Here is a 19,836-nt window from a genome sequence, read left to right on the forward strand (position 1 = left end):
ATTTATTCAACAAAAATATCAATAGACGTAATGATGTATTGTGAAAAGTAAGTGCACCCATGGCCTCAGAAGCTGGTATTTCCCACGGTAGCAGACATTTCTTCTTGTAGGTATTTTTGTATAATTGTCCACCAGCTTTTTACATCAACTACCTCAAGTAAAATTGTTGACCACTCCACCACTCACAATTCCTTCAATTGCAAAATATTTGTGGGTCTCCTAGCTTTAACTGCCCATTTCAGAAATATAAATTGGAATCCAATCAGAGCTTTGACTGGGGCAGTCAGCCCTCTATTTATGGTAATTCCTTCATGGATTTGCTAGTGTGTGTTGGATCATTACTGTGTTGATAGACTCATTTCTAGGTTCAGCTTCACCCTTTTGTACAGATGGCCTCACATTCTTATGATGCACACTTTAAAATAAAGCAGAATTCAAAGGGGACTCGATGACTAAGCTGCCCAGGCCCTGAAGCAGCAAAGCAACCCCAAACCATAGAAAAAAAAGAAAAAAATGAAGAAAATGTTCGTGCTATGACTGCCAAATCCCAAATAAGAGGAATTTCCAGCGCACCACGCCACCCAAGTGCAACAAGCAGGGGCTTACCAGAGTCACAGAAAATTACCACTAATTTAAATTGGTCAAAACACGCTTTAGGTAGTAGTGGGCTCTCAAATCCCCATGGCGTTTCTCCGCTTCAACTATCAGCCTTGCAACTTCAAATGGGTAACCATGTATGCCTCCAGTTGCCAAAGAGCCACCCACTCATAACGCTGTCACAAACAAGCCCCGGGGAGAGTCCTCTTTCCCTTGTACTTCTGCTGCATGTATATGGTCGCTGGAGAACAGCTGGCTCTTTGGGAAGTGGAGGGATACATAATTACACATTTGAAGCTGTAAGGCTGATTGTTGAAGTGGAGGAACGCCATGGGGATGGGAGACTCCAGGAAGGTCAACGCAATGGGGGATCCACTCCTGCCGAATGTAAAAGCAATCCAGTGGCTTTTAGCTGCTTGGATTGCTTTTACAATATTCAACATCCCCAGCTGAAAAAAAAACAATACTGGGTCATGACTGCAACTGCGGCCATGGCCCCGGTATACACGCTTCAACCAGAGGATGTACAGGTACATCCTTTTGGGAGAAGAGGGTAAATGAATATCTAACGTGTGCCTGTTCAAAAAAAAAAAGACAACAATTACTATAGGATGTAGTTATTTTTTCACACAACTGTACAGTTGCCAAGATTGTAAGTTAAAGTTTAAGTTTCACATAATTTCCCATTTGTGAACCTCAAGGCAAAGGTACGTTGATGAGAGAGTACTGGACCCGAGTGATAAACATGGCCCTGAGCCTAGTTGACAAGGGAATCAAGATGGTAGTTAATAACACACACTGCAAATAAGTGGGTCACAGGGGCGTAACTACGTAACTACAGGGGTTGCAATTGCAACCAGGCCCTATGCTCCAGGAGGCCTGTGTGGCTCCCCTGTACACCTGGATAGGAGGGGTGGCGGGGGCAGTATGTAGAGAAATCACTGTCCTCCTTTTTCCTCCTGTAGCTGCAGGAGGAAAATGGAGGAGATTGGTTCCTCTATATTCTGCCACCGCCACTCCTCCTATCCAGTTCACTTGTGTTCTGCTGTCTCTGGGCCCCTGTGTGCTCCCCTTCCCCCCCCCCCCCCCCCCACTGTGCTCCCTTCCCTCTCCTGCCGGCTGCTGCAAGGGATGTGTCACAATAGAGAACCAGGAAGGGGTCAGTAAATATGTAATTTACCAGCTCCTTCCTTTGCTGGATGGACAGAGTCATAGTCAGTGACCCTAAAAAAATAAAATAAAATGCTAAAAAATAATACAATTAAAATACCAAAAAATAAAAACTACTGACACCAGTGGGTGAACTTCCAGGATCGCAAAGGTCACACTTGCAACCGGGCCCTGGCATTCCTCCACCGTGGGGAGGCCCCAAGATGGGAGGAAGGGGGCCCACTGCAGAACTTGTGAAAGGGTCCCGCAACGAGAGTAAATGGCCCCAGGATCAGTGGGAAGAGCTCCAGGCTTGAAGGGAAGGGCCCCAGCCAGAAGTTCAGGGGGGGCCCTTCATGGTTTCTTGCACTGGGGCCCTGAAGGTTCTAATTACGCCTCTGGTGGGTCATAATTGTGTTCCGAGAGGAAGGAGCGCCCCAGGCAGTGGAGTATGGCACCTCCTAAAAAAATAGTGTAATGCCTCGTACACACGCAACGATTATCGGCCGACCGATCATCCAACTTTTGTCCAGAGTTGTGTTTTGTTGGTTGAAATGTGCTCTAGACTGCACACAAATTTTCTCGGCCAACAAAAATCTACTTCAGAAGTGATGTCATGTGCTGGTTTACTTTCCGTGTGTTTTTTCTTCTCTGAGCATGCCCAGTCTTGCTCATCAGATTTTTGTCTGCCGAAATCTGTACTGACTGATGGAAAATCGGCCGTTGTGTTGACGGCCAACAAAAATTTTATAGCCTGCACATTAGATTTTATTCGGCCGAAAAGTCGGAGTCGGTTGTCGAAAGCATCATACTAACAAGCCGAAAATCGGCCGATCGGACATTGGCCGTAAAATCCCAGCCAATAATTGATGCGTGTACGAGGCATAAGAAGTACAAAGAGTCCATGTAGACACAGTTCAGGTGAAGCCTAGAATCCATAACACATGAAATCCCTGAAGACAAAGCATAACCTACATTTTTGGTTACCACTCTGACTTTGCTTCCCCCCCACAGATATGTGCCGAGCTACACCCCCGATTTGGCGTTACAAATGTTCGTGTGAGAAATGGAGAGCAGTACATCAATGCCACGTGCAGCTAAGTTTACTGCACCACCATTCTTCGAACAATGCAAGATCTGCCAACACATTACAGAGGAGGAGAAGAATCGGATCTAGTCTTCCACGGATCACCATAAATATGGAGTTTGTACATGAATAATACACTACATGAAAAGAACAAAGAATACCATTCCAATTAATGGATGATGAAGTTACCACATGAGCATGGAAAATGACATCACTAGTAGTAGTTGGTCAGATTTAGCTGAACTTGTTCTATTATGTTGATGATGTTTTGTAGCTTCTCCAAACCACTTCTTCAGTTCTAATAAAAGCCTGAAAGATACCCCAACATTATATCCACAAAAATTAGAACTTCTCTGCACGGCCTACTGCCCGTGTTAGCTGTTATGTCATACTGAATGTGGTGGCCTCCACATAGGCAGACAGCCAAGTGTTTGCTTTTATTTGTACCAAAAGTGCAATACGTTCTATAACTAGACGGATTTCCTTTCAAAATTATTAAAAGTTGCCACCTTATTGGTCGTTACATTTTGTCTTTATGAATAAGACTGAGGTCCATGGGTGATGGTTGAGGTTGGGTAGGTACAGACCTCACACCTGTCTAAAAGAGCCGAATGAGGACATAAAGAGGGACCTCCTTTATATGACCTCACACGTGTCTAAGGGAACCCAGTGAGGACATATAGAGGGACCTCCACTATAGGACCTCAGATTTGTCTAAAGGAACCCAATGAGGGCCTATAGAGGGACCTCCTTTATATGACCTCACACGTGTCTAATGCAGATGAGCTTCCCTGAGACAGTTTTTGCAGAAATTCTTTGGTTATGCAAAGCGATTGTTGCAGCAGCGGTCCGGGTGGCTGGTCTCAGACCATCTTGGAGGTGAAGATGCTGGATGTGAAGGTCCTGGGCTGGTGTGGTTACACGTGTGTCTGCGGTTGTGAGGCCGGTTGGATGTACTGCCAAATCCTCTGAAACGCCTTTGGAGACGGCTTATGGTGGAGAAATGAACATTCAATTCACGGGCAACAGCTCTGGTGGACATTCCTGCAGTCAGCATGCCAATTGGACCCTCCCTCAAAACTTGGGACATCTGTGGCATTGTGCTGTGTGATAAAACTGCAGATTTTAGAGCGGCCTTTTATTGTGGCCGGCCTAAGGCACACCTGTGCAATAATCATGCTGTCTAATCAGCATCTTGATATGCCACACCTGTGAGGTGGATGAATTATCTCGGCAAAGGAGAAGTGATTCCTAACACAGATTTACACAGATTTGTGAACAATATTTGAGAGAAATCGGCCTTTTGTGTACATAGAAAAAAGTCTTAGATCTTGGAGTTCAGCTCATGAAAAAGGGGTTTGGTGCATTTATAATTTTGTTTAATATATATTATATATATATATATATATATATATACACACACATACATACATACATACATACACACACATACGCATACATATATATATATATATATATATATATATATATATACGCACACACACCTTTGCTACATAAGCTATATTTCATTTAATGTTACTAAAACATTTCCTTTTTAATCTGCAGCGCTGTAATTTTCTATAAAATGCAATATGGCCACCTGGAGGGTTCTATACACAGATGGTATACCGAACCCCCCCAGAAATGTAATTTCCTGCTTGTGTGATTGGCTCACTGATTGTCCCAGAAGTGTGCACTAAGATACAAATCAGATTTTAGGCATCCCCTGCAATAGCAGTTTCAGTTTTGGTGAAATACTTCCCAAAGGTTAAAGACTTTTAAAGGGATGCAGACCCTGCAGCTTTCCTCATCAGAACACAGAGTGCGCCAGGAGATTATAATAAACCAAACCCTCCTATTCAGAATCAGTCTGCACAGGACGTGGTGATTTTAAACTAGTGATCGACCGATATCATTTTTTTAATGCCGATACCGATATTTTGGTCATCGGATATCGGTATTGGCCGATATTTTCAGACATGTAAAATATATATATATTTTTTTTATTTGTGGAGGGATCTGGGGGTCCCAAAACCCCTCCTCGGCACTGAAAAGCATTCAAAACGCCAAGTCTGGCTGTTTTGAATGCTGTCAGTTTTTTCAATTTGGCGCCGAGTACCTGGAAGGGATGTTATGACATCACTTCCGGGTTTTTTTACATGGAGACCCGATCAGAGCCAAATGCGGCTTTGATCAGGTCTTTGGCGGCCGTGCAGGTAGGATGCCCGGGTCTCCCGGTGTGACGGGAGACTCAGGCGAGCCGCGGAAGGCGGCGGGAGGGGGAGGACAGACAGCCGACCGTTGGCTATGGACGCGGGTACTGGGGTGATGCCTCTAGCTGCATCAAAGTAACAAAAGGTAGGAATCTTCTACAAAGTTTGTTAAAATCCCTGCAATGTACAGAGATCACCCAGAGGTGAGAGGGGTTCTCAACAAAAGTAAAGTTACTCTTTGAATTTGGAGCCTCGTAGTATTTCCCTTCCACAGCTAGATACCAGTCTTCTATATACATAACACTCCTTTATACATTGTAACTGTATATAGCGAAATGTTTTACTTATTGCACAGATGACATGTGTATATATATATATATATATATATATACTTGATAAAATACTCTGCAATTGTACTGGTATGTACTTTTTGGACGTTTTTCCAATAAAAGAAAATTATGTGGACTTTTCTCTCTATATACGTAGCCTGTGGGACGGCTTGATTGCTTTGCACATGAATTAATGAAACAATGCTGTAGTGCTGCTCACCGCATCTGTGATATATTGTGTATATATATATATATATATATATATATATATACACACACATACATACATACATACATACATACACACACACACACACACATATATATATATATATATATATACATATACATGCACATACAGAAGCTGTGGGGTGCACACTCTAATGCAATAGGCTGCGTGCACCTATGGTATAAAGAAATTCAATTTTTACATTTTTTATAATTTAAAGTTTTATAACAGAAATTAAAAAATATATATATTTTTTCAAAATGTACATCTTTTCAAAATTATATTTAAAAAAATGTGAACAAAAACCACCAAGTGTGATCAAATACCACCAAAAGAAAGATCTAGTTGTGTGAAAAAAATGATATAAAATGTTGTCTGGTGTGCAGTGTTACATGAGTGCGCAATTGGCAGTTAAATTAGCGCAGTGCTGAATAGCAGACAATGGCCTGGTCATGAAGGGAGGGGGGGGGGTTAAAACCTTCCGGAGCTGAAGTGGTTATTATAATTTTTACTTAATCAATAATAAAGTAGAGTCATGTGGATCCAGGATACTAATGGCCACCATCCCCACTAGCAAAACGGGAGTATCAAAACCCTGTTAGTATCTTGGGTCTGCATGTGGGTTCCATTATGGGAAGTCTGGTTGGATTCGATGCTCGGTGGTCCGGAGGGAATGTTTGCCATTTTAGGTGGTTTTGGTCATGTTCATTCACAATGCATGAGGACTGTATGCATACACAGGAATGATGTGCATAAAGAACCATTGTATTTACAGCTTTACCTTGATGTCTAGTCTTGTTCTTTGTGGCGATTCACTTTAATACATATGCTTTATACCAGGGATCTTCAAACTATGGCCCTCCGCCTGTTGCAGAACTACAAGTCCCATAAGGCATTGTAAAACTCTGACATTGACAGACATGGCTAGGCATGATGGGAATTGTAGTTGCTGACAGTGGCAGCTGGTACTCCATGGGCGGGGGGGGTCTTTAGACGGACCACACCATCCCCCCCCCCCCCCGGACCACACCAGCCTGCACACCATACCCCCCCCGGTCGCCGGCTCACTTACCCTTAACATGTGGAGGGCAGGCAGGCAGCAGCGGCAGCAGCAGCTTCTCCTCATTCTCCTCCCTCCTCCTCCATGGCGAATGGCATGGCTTCTCCTTTCGGCCAATCGGGAAACGCGTCTCAGGGCCCGCTTCCTGATTGGCCAGGAGGAGGATCCGTGTGACAATAGCAAATACTCATTCGCTATTGTCACCCAACTGGGTGGGCTCAGGGCGCAGGGCTCAGCGCCCAGAGCCCACCCTTTTTTGAAGCCTATCAGATCCTCTGGCTCTAATCACGTGCTTAAAAAAAAAAAACATTGGAATCCATGCATCCAGCACCATGCATGTAGATTAGGGGGCTGGACGCATGGATAGGGGGGGCGCCACTGGTTCCTGAACACCTGGAGGGCCATAGTTTGAAGACCCCTGCTTTATACCATTTAGATTATATTAGCCTACGTCCCCTGAAGAAGATCTGTACTTTCTGATTGAAAGGCATTGGAGATATTATCTGGATGTTGCATGGAAAATATTTATGAATATATGACCAACAATCTATTTTTTAAGGTTTTGATGCATTTCGTACAATTAATATATCATACTGAAACCTTACATATAGGGTATCGAATTGTGATGGTTTTTAATTATCTTTTAATAAAGTAAAAGTTAAAGAAATCTTCAATAATTGTTTGCTGCCTAAAAAGTCCCAAGGAGAATTGGCTTTATACATCATATTTCACCAGGGATGTGGCAGCTTGGTGCTCTTTCATTGAGTTATCAGCTTCGCTTCCAGTCATGTGTCTGATAAGGACCAGTGCTGTATTTTGGCCTAGGCCAGCAAGGCCCAAGCCTAGGGCGGCACTTTACAGGGGGGCGTCAAAAAAAATCGCCCCCTCCTCCACCTTAGATTCTATTGGCCACTGATTGCTAAAGCTGCCTCTCTCACCCCCTCCCCTCTCTCTCTCTCACCCCCATCTCTCTCTCTCTCTCCCTCTCCCCCCTCTCTCTCTCACCCCCCTTTCTCTCTGTCTCCCACCCCCGCTTTTTCTCCCTCTCCCTACCCTCCTCTCTCTCTCTCTCTCTCACCCCCCCCCCTCTCTCTCTCACCCCCCCTTTCTCTCTCGCTCTCTCACATCCCCCTCTCTTCCTTTCTCTCATCCCCCCTCTCTCTCATCTTTATTCTCTCTCTCTCACCCCCCTTTCATCCCCCTCTGTCTCTCTCTCTCTCTAATCCCCTCTCATCCCCCCTCTGTCTCACCCCCCCTCTATCCCTCCCTCACCCACCCCCTCATCTCTCCTCCCTCCCTCACCAACCCCCTCTCTCTCTCCCACCTCCTCTCACCCCCCCTCCCCTCGTGACATCTCAGAGGTTCATGCTGGGACTTGTAGTCCTTCAATTTTGGAGGGAGTCACATCCATTAAAAAGGAAGGAGCGGGGCAAATTTACATAGGAGGGGGAGGAGGGTGCCAAAGGGCAGCACAAAACCAAAATACACCACTGATAAGGACCCAGATCCGAGGCCATTGCCTCCTTCCACTGTTATCTCCAGGGGGCGCACCAAGTGCCAGGAACCCAGGGGCATACAGTGTCTCAGGCCTCAGTGACTACGCCAGCTCTTTATTTCATCATACAGTCTCCTGTGCCATGCGATAATCAAAGACACTTCCCCGCTCGACAAAGCTGCGATGTGGATTCTGGTTGGGCACTGGAGTGTTGCCATCTTGGTTCTGATCGCCGTATCCGCCTCCTCCGGGGGTGTGAAGGGTGAAGATGTCCTGGACAAAGCGGAATGGAATATTCAGAAGGTGCATTTTATAATTCATTGATTGGTTTTCCATTTGGGCAATTTCTAGCTTGTTTACTCCACCTCAAACCAGCCAAATCCCATTGTAGGTAATAGAGGTAAAGTGGGGTATGAACAGTCCTTGAGGTAGAACAGGAACTACAGTGCCTTGAAAAAGTATTCACACCCCTTGGCATTTTCCACATCATGTTACAACCAAAAATGTAAATGTATTTTATTGGGATTTTATGTGATAGACCGACACAAAGTGGCCATAATTGTGAAGGGGAAGGAAAATGATAAATGATACAAATAAATCTGTGAAAAGTGTGGCTGCATTTGTATTCACCCCCCGGAGTCAATACTTTGTAGAACTGCCTTTCCCTGCAATTACAGCTGCAAGTCTTTTTGGGGATGTCTCTACCAGCTTTGCACATCTAGAGAGGACATTTCTGCCCATTCTTCTTTGCAGGATATCTCAAGCTCTGTCAGATTGGATGGAGAGCGTCTGTGAACAGCAATTTTCAAGTCTTGCCACAGATTCTCAATGTGATTTAGGTCTGGACTGTGACTGGGCCATTCTAACACATGAATATACTTTGATGTAAACCATTCCATTGTAGCTCTGGCTGGATGTTTCGGGTCGTTGTCCTGCTGGAAGGTGAACCTCCGCCCCAGTCTCAAGTCTTTTCGTCTAAGATTGCCCTGTATTTGGCTCCATCCATCTTCCTATCAACTCTGACCAGCTTCCCTGTCCCTGCTGAAGAAAGGCGTCCCCACAACATGATGCTGCCACCACCATGTTTCACAGTGGGGGATGGTGTGTTCAGGGTGATGTGCAGTGTTAGTTTTCCCCACACATAGCATTTTACTTTTAGGCCACAAAGTTCAGCTTTGGTCTCATCTGAGCAGAGCTCCTTCTTCCACATGTTTGCTGTGTCCCCCACATGGCTTCTCCTAAACTACAAACAGGACTTCTTATGGATTTCTTCCACCAATGGCTTTCTTCTTCTCACTCTTCCATAAAGGGCAGATTTGTGGAGAACACGACTAATAGTTGTCCTGTGGACAGATTCTCCCACCTGAGCTGTGGATCTCTGCAGCTCCTCCAGAGTTCCCATGGGCCTCTTGGCTGCTTCTCTGATGAATGCTCTCCTTGCCCGGCCGGTCAGTTTAGGTGGACGGCCATGTCTTGGTAGGGGCCCAGCCGGTCAGTTTAGGTGGACGGCCATGTCTTGGTAGGGTTGCAGTTGTGCCATACTCTTTCCATTTTCCCATGATGGATTGAACAGCGCTCCATGAGATGGTCAAAGCTTGGGAGATTTTTTTATAACCTAACCCTGCTTTACACTTCTCCACAACTTTATCCCTGACCTGGCTGGTGTGTTCCTTGGCCTTCATGATGTGGTTTGTTCACTAAGGTTCTCTAACAAACCTCTGAAGGCTTCACAGAACAGCTGTATTTATCCTGAGATTAAATTACACACAGGTGGACTCTATTAATTAGGTGACTTCTGAAGTCAATTGGTTCCACTAGATTTTAGTTAGGGGTATCAGAGTAAAGGGGGGTGAATACAAATGCACGCTACAATTTTCACATATTTATTTGTAAAATAATTTTGAAATCCACTTCACAATCATGTGACACTTTGTGTCGGTCTATCACATAAAATCCCTATCAAATAAATTTACGTTTTTGGTTGTAACATGACAAAATGTGGAAAAATGTAGGGGTATGAATACTTTTTCAAGGCACTGTACTTTCCAGATAAAAAAACTGGATATCCTTCAAAAGTTATGTAAACCTAAACAATGACCATGAGGAGGGATGGTGTTCTGTAGTCCTAATACAATTCTTGTCCTAGAGTGACTACACCCTGATACTCTATAGATACAGTACAGTGAGGGTTGTCACTCGAGGACAGGAAATCTGTTATTGGCAAGATCACCAGGTGACAATGAAATAAATACAGTCATCGCATCGAAGGACTGATAAACTGCAATACATCACATTTTGTTCTTGGGTTTAAATACACTTTTAGGAAAATCTATGTGGAAAAAACAACAAAGGCCCCCATCACTCATTTCCTACTGAAAATGCCAGCTGCCCATTATTTTGATCCTTTTGGCTTCTATACTTTCATGATCGCTGGCCAGGCACACAAATTCCAAGGAGGGTGCAGTCATATCCTATTCTATCAGTCCTGGTGAGTTGAAGTATCGCTACCAGAAAAATCCAGAAAAAAAAAATCAGAGATTTCAGTCTTCATTGGGGACAACGAGGAAGGTGCAATAAAGGTATTTTTTTGGTGGATTTTTAAGAGAGTAATAGGGCTTAAGTGACTCGAAAGGAAAGGGAGGAAAGAAAGGAAAAGGGAAAAGGAAAGGGAAAGGGAAAAGGAAAGCAAAAAAAATGGAAAATAAAGGAATAAGGAAAGGAATAAGGAAAGAAACGTAAAGTAAAGAAAAGGAAATGGAAAAGGAAAAGAAAAAGGAATAAGGAAAGAAAATCAAACGAAAGGAAAAGAAATGAGCAAAGGGAAAGGAAAAAGGAAAGGGAATAGAAGGAATGAAAAGGAAAGGAAATGAAAGGAAAGGAATGGAGTGGAAAAGGAAATGAAAGGAATAAGGAAAGGAAAGGAATAAGGAAAGGAAAAAGGAAAGGAATACGGAAAGGAAAGCAAAGGAATAAGAAAATGAAAGGAAAAGGAGAGGTAAAGGTAAAGAAACAGGAAAAGAGAAAGGAATGGAAAAGGAAAGGAATAAGGAAAGGAATAAGGAAAGGAGAAAGGAAAGAGGAAAGGAAAGAAAAGAAAAGGAAAGGAATAAGGAAAAGGAAAAGTAAAGGAAAAAGGAAAGGAATACGGAAAGGAAAGCAAAGGAACAAGGAAATGAAAGGAAAAGGAGAGGTAAAGGTAAAGAAAAAGGAAAAGAGAAAGGAATGGAAAAGGAAAGGAATAAGGAAAGGAGAAAGGAAAGAGGAAAGGAAAGAAAAGGAAACAAATAAGGAAAAGGAAAAGTAAAGGTAAATGAAAAAGGAAAGGGACAGGAAAGGAATACGGAAAGGAAAAGGAATAGGAAAGGAAACAAAAGGAATAAGAAAAGGAATAAGGAAATGAAAGGGAAAGGAAAGGAAAAGGGAAAGGGAAAGAGAAAGAGAAAGGAATAAGGAAAGGAAAAAGGAGATTAAAAAGGAAAGGAAAAAAGGAAAGGAATACGGAAAGGAAAAGGAATAGGAAAGGAAAGGAAATGAAAGGAATAAGAAAAGGAATAAGGAAATGAAAGGTAAAGGTAAAGGTAAAGGAAAAGGAAAGCAAAAGGTTACATTTTTTAAACAAATTTTGCTGAAGTAGCTCAATGATCAAAACTGAGAGTTTTTTGCTTTGGTAATCTCACGACAAAATACATTTTCCCAAAATCACTCTACTTATCCCTATCATCTGTTTTATACATACTCCCCCTTTACCCCTTCCAAAAATATTAATAGAACCTAAGAAAAATAAACAGTGACATTACTAATATGGAGATGTTGACTTTTTGTCAAATGCCAGAAGCGAATCCCTCCCCTCCATTTTTAGCCCCTCCCTCTGTCCTCTGGCATATGGTTACTCCCCTGCAGAGTGAGTGACCCATGACTGTCATAGGAAAGGTGGATGTGTCTCTGACACAAGAACTGTCATTGGTTCAACTGCAACAAGTGAAAAATAAAAAGTAAAACACACAATCTCTCATCCTACCCCAGGCTCCAAAGGAACAGAGGTCTTCCCCCCCAGGTTAATGGTTCTTCCATCACGGCGATGGAGGAGGTTGAGGCCGGTGTCCCCAGGAGACCCTCCTACAGAGGAAATGGAAGAGATTCATGAGGAGAAATTAGGAAACTATTATATATGAGGTATTGGGGTATGTGGAGGAAGAGAGGTCTGTCTAGTCCAAAAATAATTAGAGAACAAAATTGTGAGCAGAAAACTGCATCAAGCACTTGCCAACCGCTCACTGTGCTGCTACTGCAGTACAGCGCCCCCCCCCCCTGCTACGTCGCTGGACTCCTAGCTGTCTAGGCGGCGTGGGCGCGAGAGCGCTGGAGGCTTGCTCCCACTGTGTTTAGACACAGTGGGAGTTGGGCCGGAGGAGGAGAGGCGGCGATTGCCTCTCTTCTCCAATTGTCGGGGAAAGTGTGAGAAGATCCGCCTGCTTGTGTAAACAAAGCAGGCGGATCTTCTCTGTGACAGACAGGGACAGATTACAGGATTCAGCATAGCTGAACCTGCGATCTCTGTCTATGTCACAGAATCCCCTCCCCCCACACACGTCAGTAAGCATGAGGAATACATTTAACCCCTTGATCACCAACCCCTTCCCTGCCAGTGTCATTATTACAGTAACAGTGCATATTTATAGCACTGATTACTGTAGTAATGTCACTGGTCCCCCCAAAAGTGTCAAAAATATCAGTTAGGGGTCTGACGTGTCCGCCGCAATGTCACAGTCCCGCAAAAAAATCGCAGATCGCCGCCATTACTATAAAAAAAAAAAAACAATAAAAATTACATAAATCTTTCCTTTAGTTAGTAAACGCGATAGCTTTTGAGCAAACCAATCAAAATACACTTATTGCGATTTTTTTTTTACCAAAAATATGTAGAAGAAAACAAATTGGCTTAAAATGTTAAAAAATTTGATATTTTAAATTTTTTGGTGGGGAATGTTATATATCAGAATGTGAAAAAACTGAATTTTTGTAAAATCTTACCTGTAAAATTCCTTTCTCTTTTTTAAAAAAAGAGCGACAATTTTGAAAAAAAAAAACAATATTTCTCTTACGTCCTCCGACAGTCGCCGCCTCTTCATATTCGTCACAATGGGGTTATGACCTTTGCTCCGTAGGAGTAGCTAGGCAACAGAATATGTCAATATTAAGGCTTTTAACATATCCCACCCCCAGGGGGTGGTCCCCTCAGTCAATACCCTCCTACTTCCTGTATCCATACCTCAGTTTCAGTGGAATAGCAGTAGAGTATACAAGCAAACCCCAAAAGAGGGGCGGGGCGGCGACTGTCGGAGGACTCAGAGAAAGGAATTTTACATTTAAGATTTTACAAAAATTCAGTTTTCTCTTACGTCCTCCGACAGTCGCTGCCTCTTCATATTCGTCACAATGGGGACGTCCCAAAGCAGTGCAAACATGAGGGGTGGGAAACGCAGTCGCGCCTAAGGCAACGCCGTCTCCACATCAGAGAAAGGAACCTTACCAAGGGAAGGAAACCAGCTGGGCAGCATAAAAAAAAGGTGCTCAACAGGAGCAACAACCCAGGAAAAAACAAATAACCTAGGGATAAAAGTACATCCCAAACAGCCAAGGGCCCAAAAAAAAGGACCCTAAGGAACCGCCGCACTAAGAACCTTGCGGCCAAAGGAAGCATCTGCCGATGCCTAAACATCCACCTTGTAGAACTTCGTGAAGGTGTGAACGGACGACCAAGTCGCCGCCTTACACACCTGGGCCACAGAAGCCCGATGATGACAGGCCCAAGACGTACTCAGAGATCTGGTAGAGTGCGCCTTCACAGGCATAGGAGGAACTTTTCCCTTCAAAGCATATGCCTGTTCAATGGTCTGTCTGATCCATTTGGCGATGGTAGAAGCCGACGCCGCCATGCCCTTCCGAGGACCCTCTGGAAGGACAAACAAGGAATCCGACTTGCAAAAAGCTTCAGTCAAAGTCAGGTAAACCCTGATCGCCCGAACAACATCCAGGGAGTGCAAATCCACCTCCTTCGGATGCTTACGCTTCGCGCATAGCGAAGGTAGGACAATATCCTCATTGAGGTGAAAATCCAAAATCCTCTTCGGAAGAAAAAAAGGGTTAGGTCGTAAGACCACCTTATCCAAGTGAACGACCAGATAGGGAGACCTGCAGGACAAAGCTGCCAGCTCCGACACCCGGCGAGCCGAAGTGATCGCCACCAAAAAGGCGACCTTCTTGGACAACATGGGCAACGAGATCTTTCTGATCAGTTCAAAGGGAGCATGTTGTAACACGGACAGAACAAGATTCAAGTCCCAAGGAGGCAGGGGTTCCCTCCTAGGAGGGACCAGATGTCGCACCCCTTGGACAAAGGTGCTAACCAAGGAGTTAGATGCCACAGGACGTTGAAAAAGAACGGCCAACGCAGACACCTGACCCTTGATCGTAGCCAGCGCCAGACGCTGGTCAACACCCGTTTGAAGGAAGGACAACACCCTAGACACCGAGTACGCGCGAGGGGAATGCCCCCTGGACTCACACCAGGCAAAATAGGCCTTCCAAGTACGGTAATAGACCTTCCCCGAGGAAGACTTCCTCGCGTTGATCAAAGTGTGAATGACCTCAGGGGAGAGACCCCTATCCTTCAGGACCTCGGTTTCAACAGCCAGGCCGTCAAAGCCAGCGACTGTAAAGCAGGATGGAATATCGGTCCTTGAGACAGGAGATCTTCTCGAAGAGGTCGACCACCAGATTCACGAGGTCTCCGTACCAGGACCGGCGAGGCCAGTCCGGTGCCACAAGAATCACCGTGTGCGGTTCCGAGGTCAACCTGCGAAGGAACCTGGACAGCAGTTGAATCGGTGGGAATGCGTACAGCAGTCGGTACTGATGCCACGGAGCTACCAACGCATCTGACGCGTCTGCCCGAGGATCGCGTGTCCGTGCCACAAACCTTTTCACCTTGTTGTTCAGACGAGACGCGAACAGGTCCACATCTGGAAGACCCCACTTCGCGCACAACATCTGAAAGACTTCCGGGTGAAGGGACCATTCTCCCTGGTCCAGGGTCTGGCGACTCAGATAATCCGCCTGCCAGTTCTCCACCCCCGGAATGTGAACTGCCGTTATCGCCGGGACATGCGTCTCGGCCCAAGACAGAATGTCGGCCACTTCCCGAGCCGCGCGGGCACTCCTGGTGCCCCCTTGGTGGTTGATGTAGGCCACCGCTGTGGCATTGTCCGTCTGCACCCGAACCGGACGGCCCTGCAGCCTGTCCGTCCAACGTCAAAGGCAGAGATTTATCGCTCGCAATTCCAGAATGTTGATAGGAAGGGAAGATTCCTCCTCCGACCAAGTTCCCTGGGCGTACAGAACGCATAGAACACCACCCCAGCCCGATAGACCGGCATCCGTGGTGACCACCGTCCATGAGAGAGGACGAAAAGACTTGCCCCCCGACACCGTCGGGGACTGGAGCCACCACAGAAGATCCCTTCTGGTGCGATGACTCAACGAAATCCGGAGTTCCAGAGATTGCGGTCGCCCGTCCCACCTGGATAGGATCTCCGCTTGGAGACCCCGCGTGTGAAACTGGGCGAGAGGAATCGCCTCGAAAGCTGAGACCATCAATCCCAAACAGCGCATGCACGTCCGGATGGACGAGCACGGAACGTCCCTGAGGGACCTGACTTCTTCCTGAAGAGTCCTGAGTTTGTCGTCCGGTAGGAAGACCTTCGCCTGGACCGAGTCCAGAATCATACCCAGGTAAGGCAGACGAACCGACGGGCACAGCATCGATTTTGGAAAGTTTATCGTCCAACCAAACTCCTGCAGAGTCTGCATCGTGACGGACAGGTCCTTCACCAGACCCTAGCTGGTCGCAGATCGAACCAGAATGTCGTCCAGATACCCCAGGACAGAAATGCCCTGGGCTCTCAACAAAGCCAGAACCGGTGCAAGCACCTTGGTGAATACCCGCGGAGCCGAAGCGAGACCAAAGGGTAAGGCCACGAATTGGTAATGATCCTCCGCAATTGCGAATCGAAGGTACCTCTGGTGACCCTCGAAAATCGGGATGTGAAGGTACGCATCCTTCAAGTCTATGGAGGCCATGAATTCCCCCGGAACCAGGGCAGTCACCACCGATCGCAGGGATTCCATGCGGAACTTGCGAACCCGCACAAAGCGGTTCAGAGCCTTTAAGTCCAGAATTGGACGTACCTTGCCCTCCTTCCTGGGCACGGTGAACAGATTGGAATAGAACCCCCGAAATCTGTCCTGATGAGTCACCGGAACCACCACTCCCTGAGCCCGCAGGTCCTGCACCGCCAGGTGCAGATCCCGCAAACGCTCCGGAGACAGTTGAAGATTTGAGGGAAAAAATCTGTTCTCCGGCCGAGAGAGAAACTCGATCTTGTAGCCAGATCGAACGATTTCCTGAACCCACCTGTCCCGAACACGGGCCAGCCAGGGTTGAAGAAAACCGAGCAAGCGTCCCCCCACCCCAGAATCGGGTGAGGGCGCCCCTTCAGGCCGCACTGTTGTGGGCAGCGGAACCGGACTGGCCGGACTTCTGCTTACCTGTCCACGGCTTCTTCTGGGAGCCTTGGCCTTTGAACGGCTTACCCTTATAGTGCGACCGAAAGGCACGAAAGGAACCCTGAGAGGGCCGAAAAGCAGCGGTCTTCTTACCAGGAGCCGCCTTAGCCTTGTGGGATTGGGGCAAGAGCGTGCTCTTACCACCCGTGATCCCTTTAATCAGTGTATCCAAGGAATCGCCAAAAAGGCGAGATCCGGTATAGAGTAGATTAGCCAAGGTCTTGCGCGAAGACTGGTCCACAGACCAACACTTCAGCCAAATCAGGGGGCGCGACAACACCGCCACACTGTGCACACGTGCAGCCAACGGTACTATATCTAAGTCCGCATCACACAAATACATGACACCCTGATGGATTTGATCCACCATAGCCAACGTCTCTGGAGAGGCAGAGTCAGCCACCAGGAAGCGCCTAAGCACCTGCGTCCAATTTGCGACAGCCTGAGCTGCCATAAGCGAAGCAAAAATAGCTTTGAGCATAGAACCGGTAACCGAATAAGTATGACGGGTAAGAGACTCCAGCCTCCTGTCCGTGGCATCCCGGAACACCGGCGTATCCTCAGCAGGAATCGCAGTAGACTTATTCAAAACCGCTACCACACACCAACGTTCATCAGTAGCGGGCGTGAAAGGATAACGCAGCTTGAACCTACTTGGCACAGCAAAAGGCTTCCGCAGATTGCGCCACTGTTCACTAACAGCGCGCTGAAAATCATCAGTGCAAGGAAAAACCTGTGAAGATTTGCGTCTCCGCTGCGTCCCATAGGAGGCTAAAACAGCAGGAGGACATGGCTCATCCTGCAAACGCAGTGTTTGTTTGATAGAAGCAACCAATTCATCCATGAGTGCAAGCTCTTCAGACGAGCCAGGGGGGGAATTATCAACCCCTTCCACCTCAGCCTCCACTTCTGATCCCACAAGATCCAGGGAGGAACGGGACCCCGATAAGGAGACCCCAGCCATAGCAGCCCCATCACCCTCACCCTCGGAATCAGAGGAGATTGAAACTCTGGGCCGTTTAGTGGATTGAGCAGCCACAAGCATTTGCACCTGAGCAGCAAGGTTAGCCACAACAGCAGCCAAATCACCCCCTGGGGGGGAAACAGCAGCCCCTTGGCCTCCCACCAAAGTGAGAGGAAATTTGCTTTCCTGAGAATCCATCCCCCAAAAAAATTTTGCAGGAGAATAAAGGGTAACTGCCCCTTTAAAAGCGCGGTCAGCGCAGCCCACCGCACTCACACACCAGCACAAGCCGACCCCCACAGCGAAAAAACACAAACTCAGGCAAGGATTACAGGACAGAGAGGATAAAAACCTGCAGGGACCACCGCTGTTGCTGCTGCCTCGATCGGTGCGCCCAGGAGAAGAGGAAGTGATGCAATACAGGGCGCTCTGTTAAAGCCTATGAAGGGCTACAGGAAAATGGCCGCCTGCAGTGTCAGCATGAGGCCAGAGCGATGGCCGCCAAAATGGCGGCGCTTGGCGCCGAAAACGCCGCTCCCGCCCACAGTGAAACACCAGCACACATGCAGCATAGTAAAAACAATGGCGGACCGCAGCAGCGGTCGCCGCAAGTATGCACAACATGATCCACATCATGCCCCGCAGCACACAGCCTGTCACACAGTAAAAGACAGCACACATTCTGACACAGAGACAGTGCAGCATAGCCCCCCTCCTTGCATTCCACAGAGTGCAGCTAAAACAGACAAGGAGTCCAACAGTGTGAACAGGGGCAGGGTTACACAGTCCCAGACTGACACCCCCCAAACAGACAGGTCCCCACACAGATACACTTACCTCCTAAATGGCGTGGGGAACCCGCACAAGCGATCAAGCCACTGCACATGGGACAGGGAGAGTCGCAGCCAGGACGCAGGAGGACTGCGGAGCGATACCGCAAGGCGTCCAGTGAGGTAGCCACCTCACCATAGCATCCCTGCAGCGAACAGGGATGGGTCGTTCATTGTGCCAGGAAAAATACCTGACTGAACGCTCGATGGCAGGCTGGGAAGCCACTGACCCACAACCTGCGACCAGGGGGGTCAGCCCGCCCGCACGATCCTCTTCATCAGAAGAACTAACTAATGCTGACAAAAGTAACAGCTAAGTAAAGAGAGAGAAAAAAACTCAAATAAAATCAAAAAAAGAGAAAAGGCTGAGACAAAATGCCCCAGCATAGAAACATCCAGCTACTCCTGACAAGCTAGACATTGAAACTGAGGTATGGATACAGGAAGTAGGAGGGTTTAGACTGAGGGGACCACCCCCTGGGGGTGGGATATGTTAAAAGCCTTAATATTGACATATTCAGTTGCCTAGCTACTCCTACGGAGCAAAGGTCATAACCCCATTGTGAAGAATATGAAGAGGCGGCGACTGTCGGAGGACGTAAGAGAAATATTGTTTTTTTTTTTCAAAATTGTCGCTCTTTTTTTAAAAAATTAATCGCACAGGTGATCAAATACCACCAAAAGAAAGCGCTCTTTGTAGGGGAAAAAAAGGACATAATTTTAATTTGAGTACAGCGTCGCACGACCGCGCAATTGTCCGTTAAAGTAACGCAGTGCCGAATCGCAAAAAATGGCCTGGTCAGGAAGGGGGTAAAATCTTCCGGTCTTAAAGTGGATAAAAATACGCTCATTGAGAATTTTTTTTTGACAAAGACATGTAGCTAAATACATTTTGGCCTAAATATGACAAAAATTGAATATATTGGATATTCTTTAACAGTCAAAGTAGAAAATGTCAATGTTTCGCAAAATTTTCGCTCTTTTTTTATTAATATCCCAAAAAATAAAAAAACGCAGAGGTGATCAAATATCACCAAAAGAAAGCTCTGTTTATGGGGAAAAAAGGACGTAAATTTAATTTGGGTACAGCTGTGCATGATCGCGCAATTGTCAGTTAAATTCGCACAGTGCCAAGTTGAAAAAAGTGGCCTGGTCATTGAGCAGCAAAATCTTCCAGGGCTAAAGTGGTTAAAGGCAGGGCCAATATAGTAAAAAAGTATTTTTATTGTACAATTGTAAAAATAGAAGTAGAAAAATA

At 46.3% G+C, this 19,836-nt stretch overlaps 2 protein-coding genes across 2 annotated transcripts in view; one reads left to right on the forward strand and one right to left on the reverse strand.

Moving 5' to 3' along the window:
• The window catches only part of LOC309556399 (uncharacterized protein), a gene marked incomplete at both ends in the record, with an annotated part of 31,615 nt that extends 28,768 nt beyond the window's left edge, over positions 1 to 2,847 (forward strand). The window contains 1 exon segment of the mRNA XM_082258863.1: positions 2,761 to 2,847. Within this exon segment, the coding sequence (XP_082114989.1) occupies positions 2,761 to 2,847 (87 nt within the window).
• Positions 2,848 to 8,282: 5,435 nt separating this feature from the next.
• The window catches only part of OPLAH (5-oxoprolinase, ATP-hydrolysing), a gene marked incomplete at its 3' end in the record, with an annotated part of 124,080 nt that continues 112,526 nt past the window's right edge, over positions 8,283 to 19,836 (reverse strand). Inside the window, exons 26-27 of the mRNA XM_082257466.1 lie at positions 12,178 to 12,275; positions 8,283 to 8,432 (exon numbers count right to left, since the gene is read on the reverse strand). Of these exons, the coding sequence (XP_082113592.1) occupies positions 8,283 to 8,432; positions 12,178 to 12,275 (248 nt within the window). The remainder of the gene's footprint in view (positions 8,433 to 12,177; positions 12,276 to 19,836) is intronic.

This window comes from Pelophylax lessonae (assembly GCF_965119305.1).
Source record: "Pelophylax lessonae genome assembly, chromosome: 5".
Taxonomy (NCBI): Eukaryota; Metazoa; Chordata; class Amphibia; order Anura; family Ranidae; genus Pelophylax; species Pelophylax lessonae.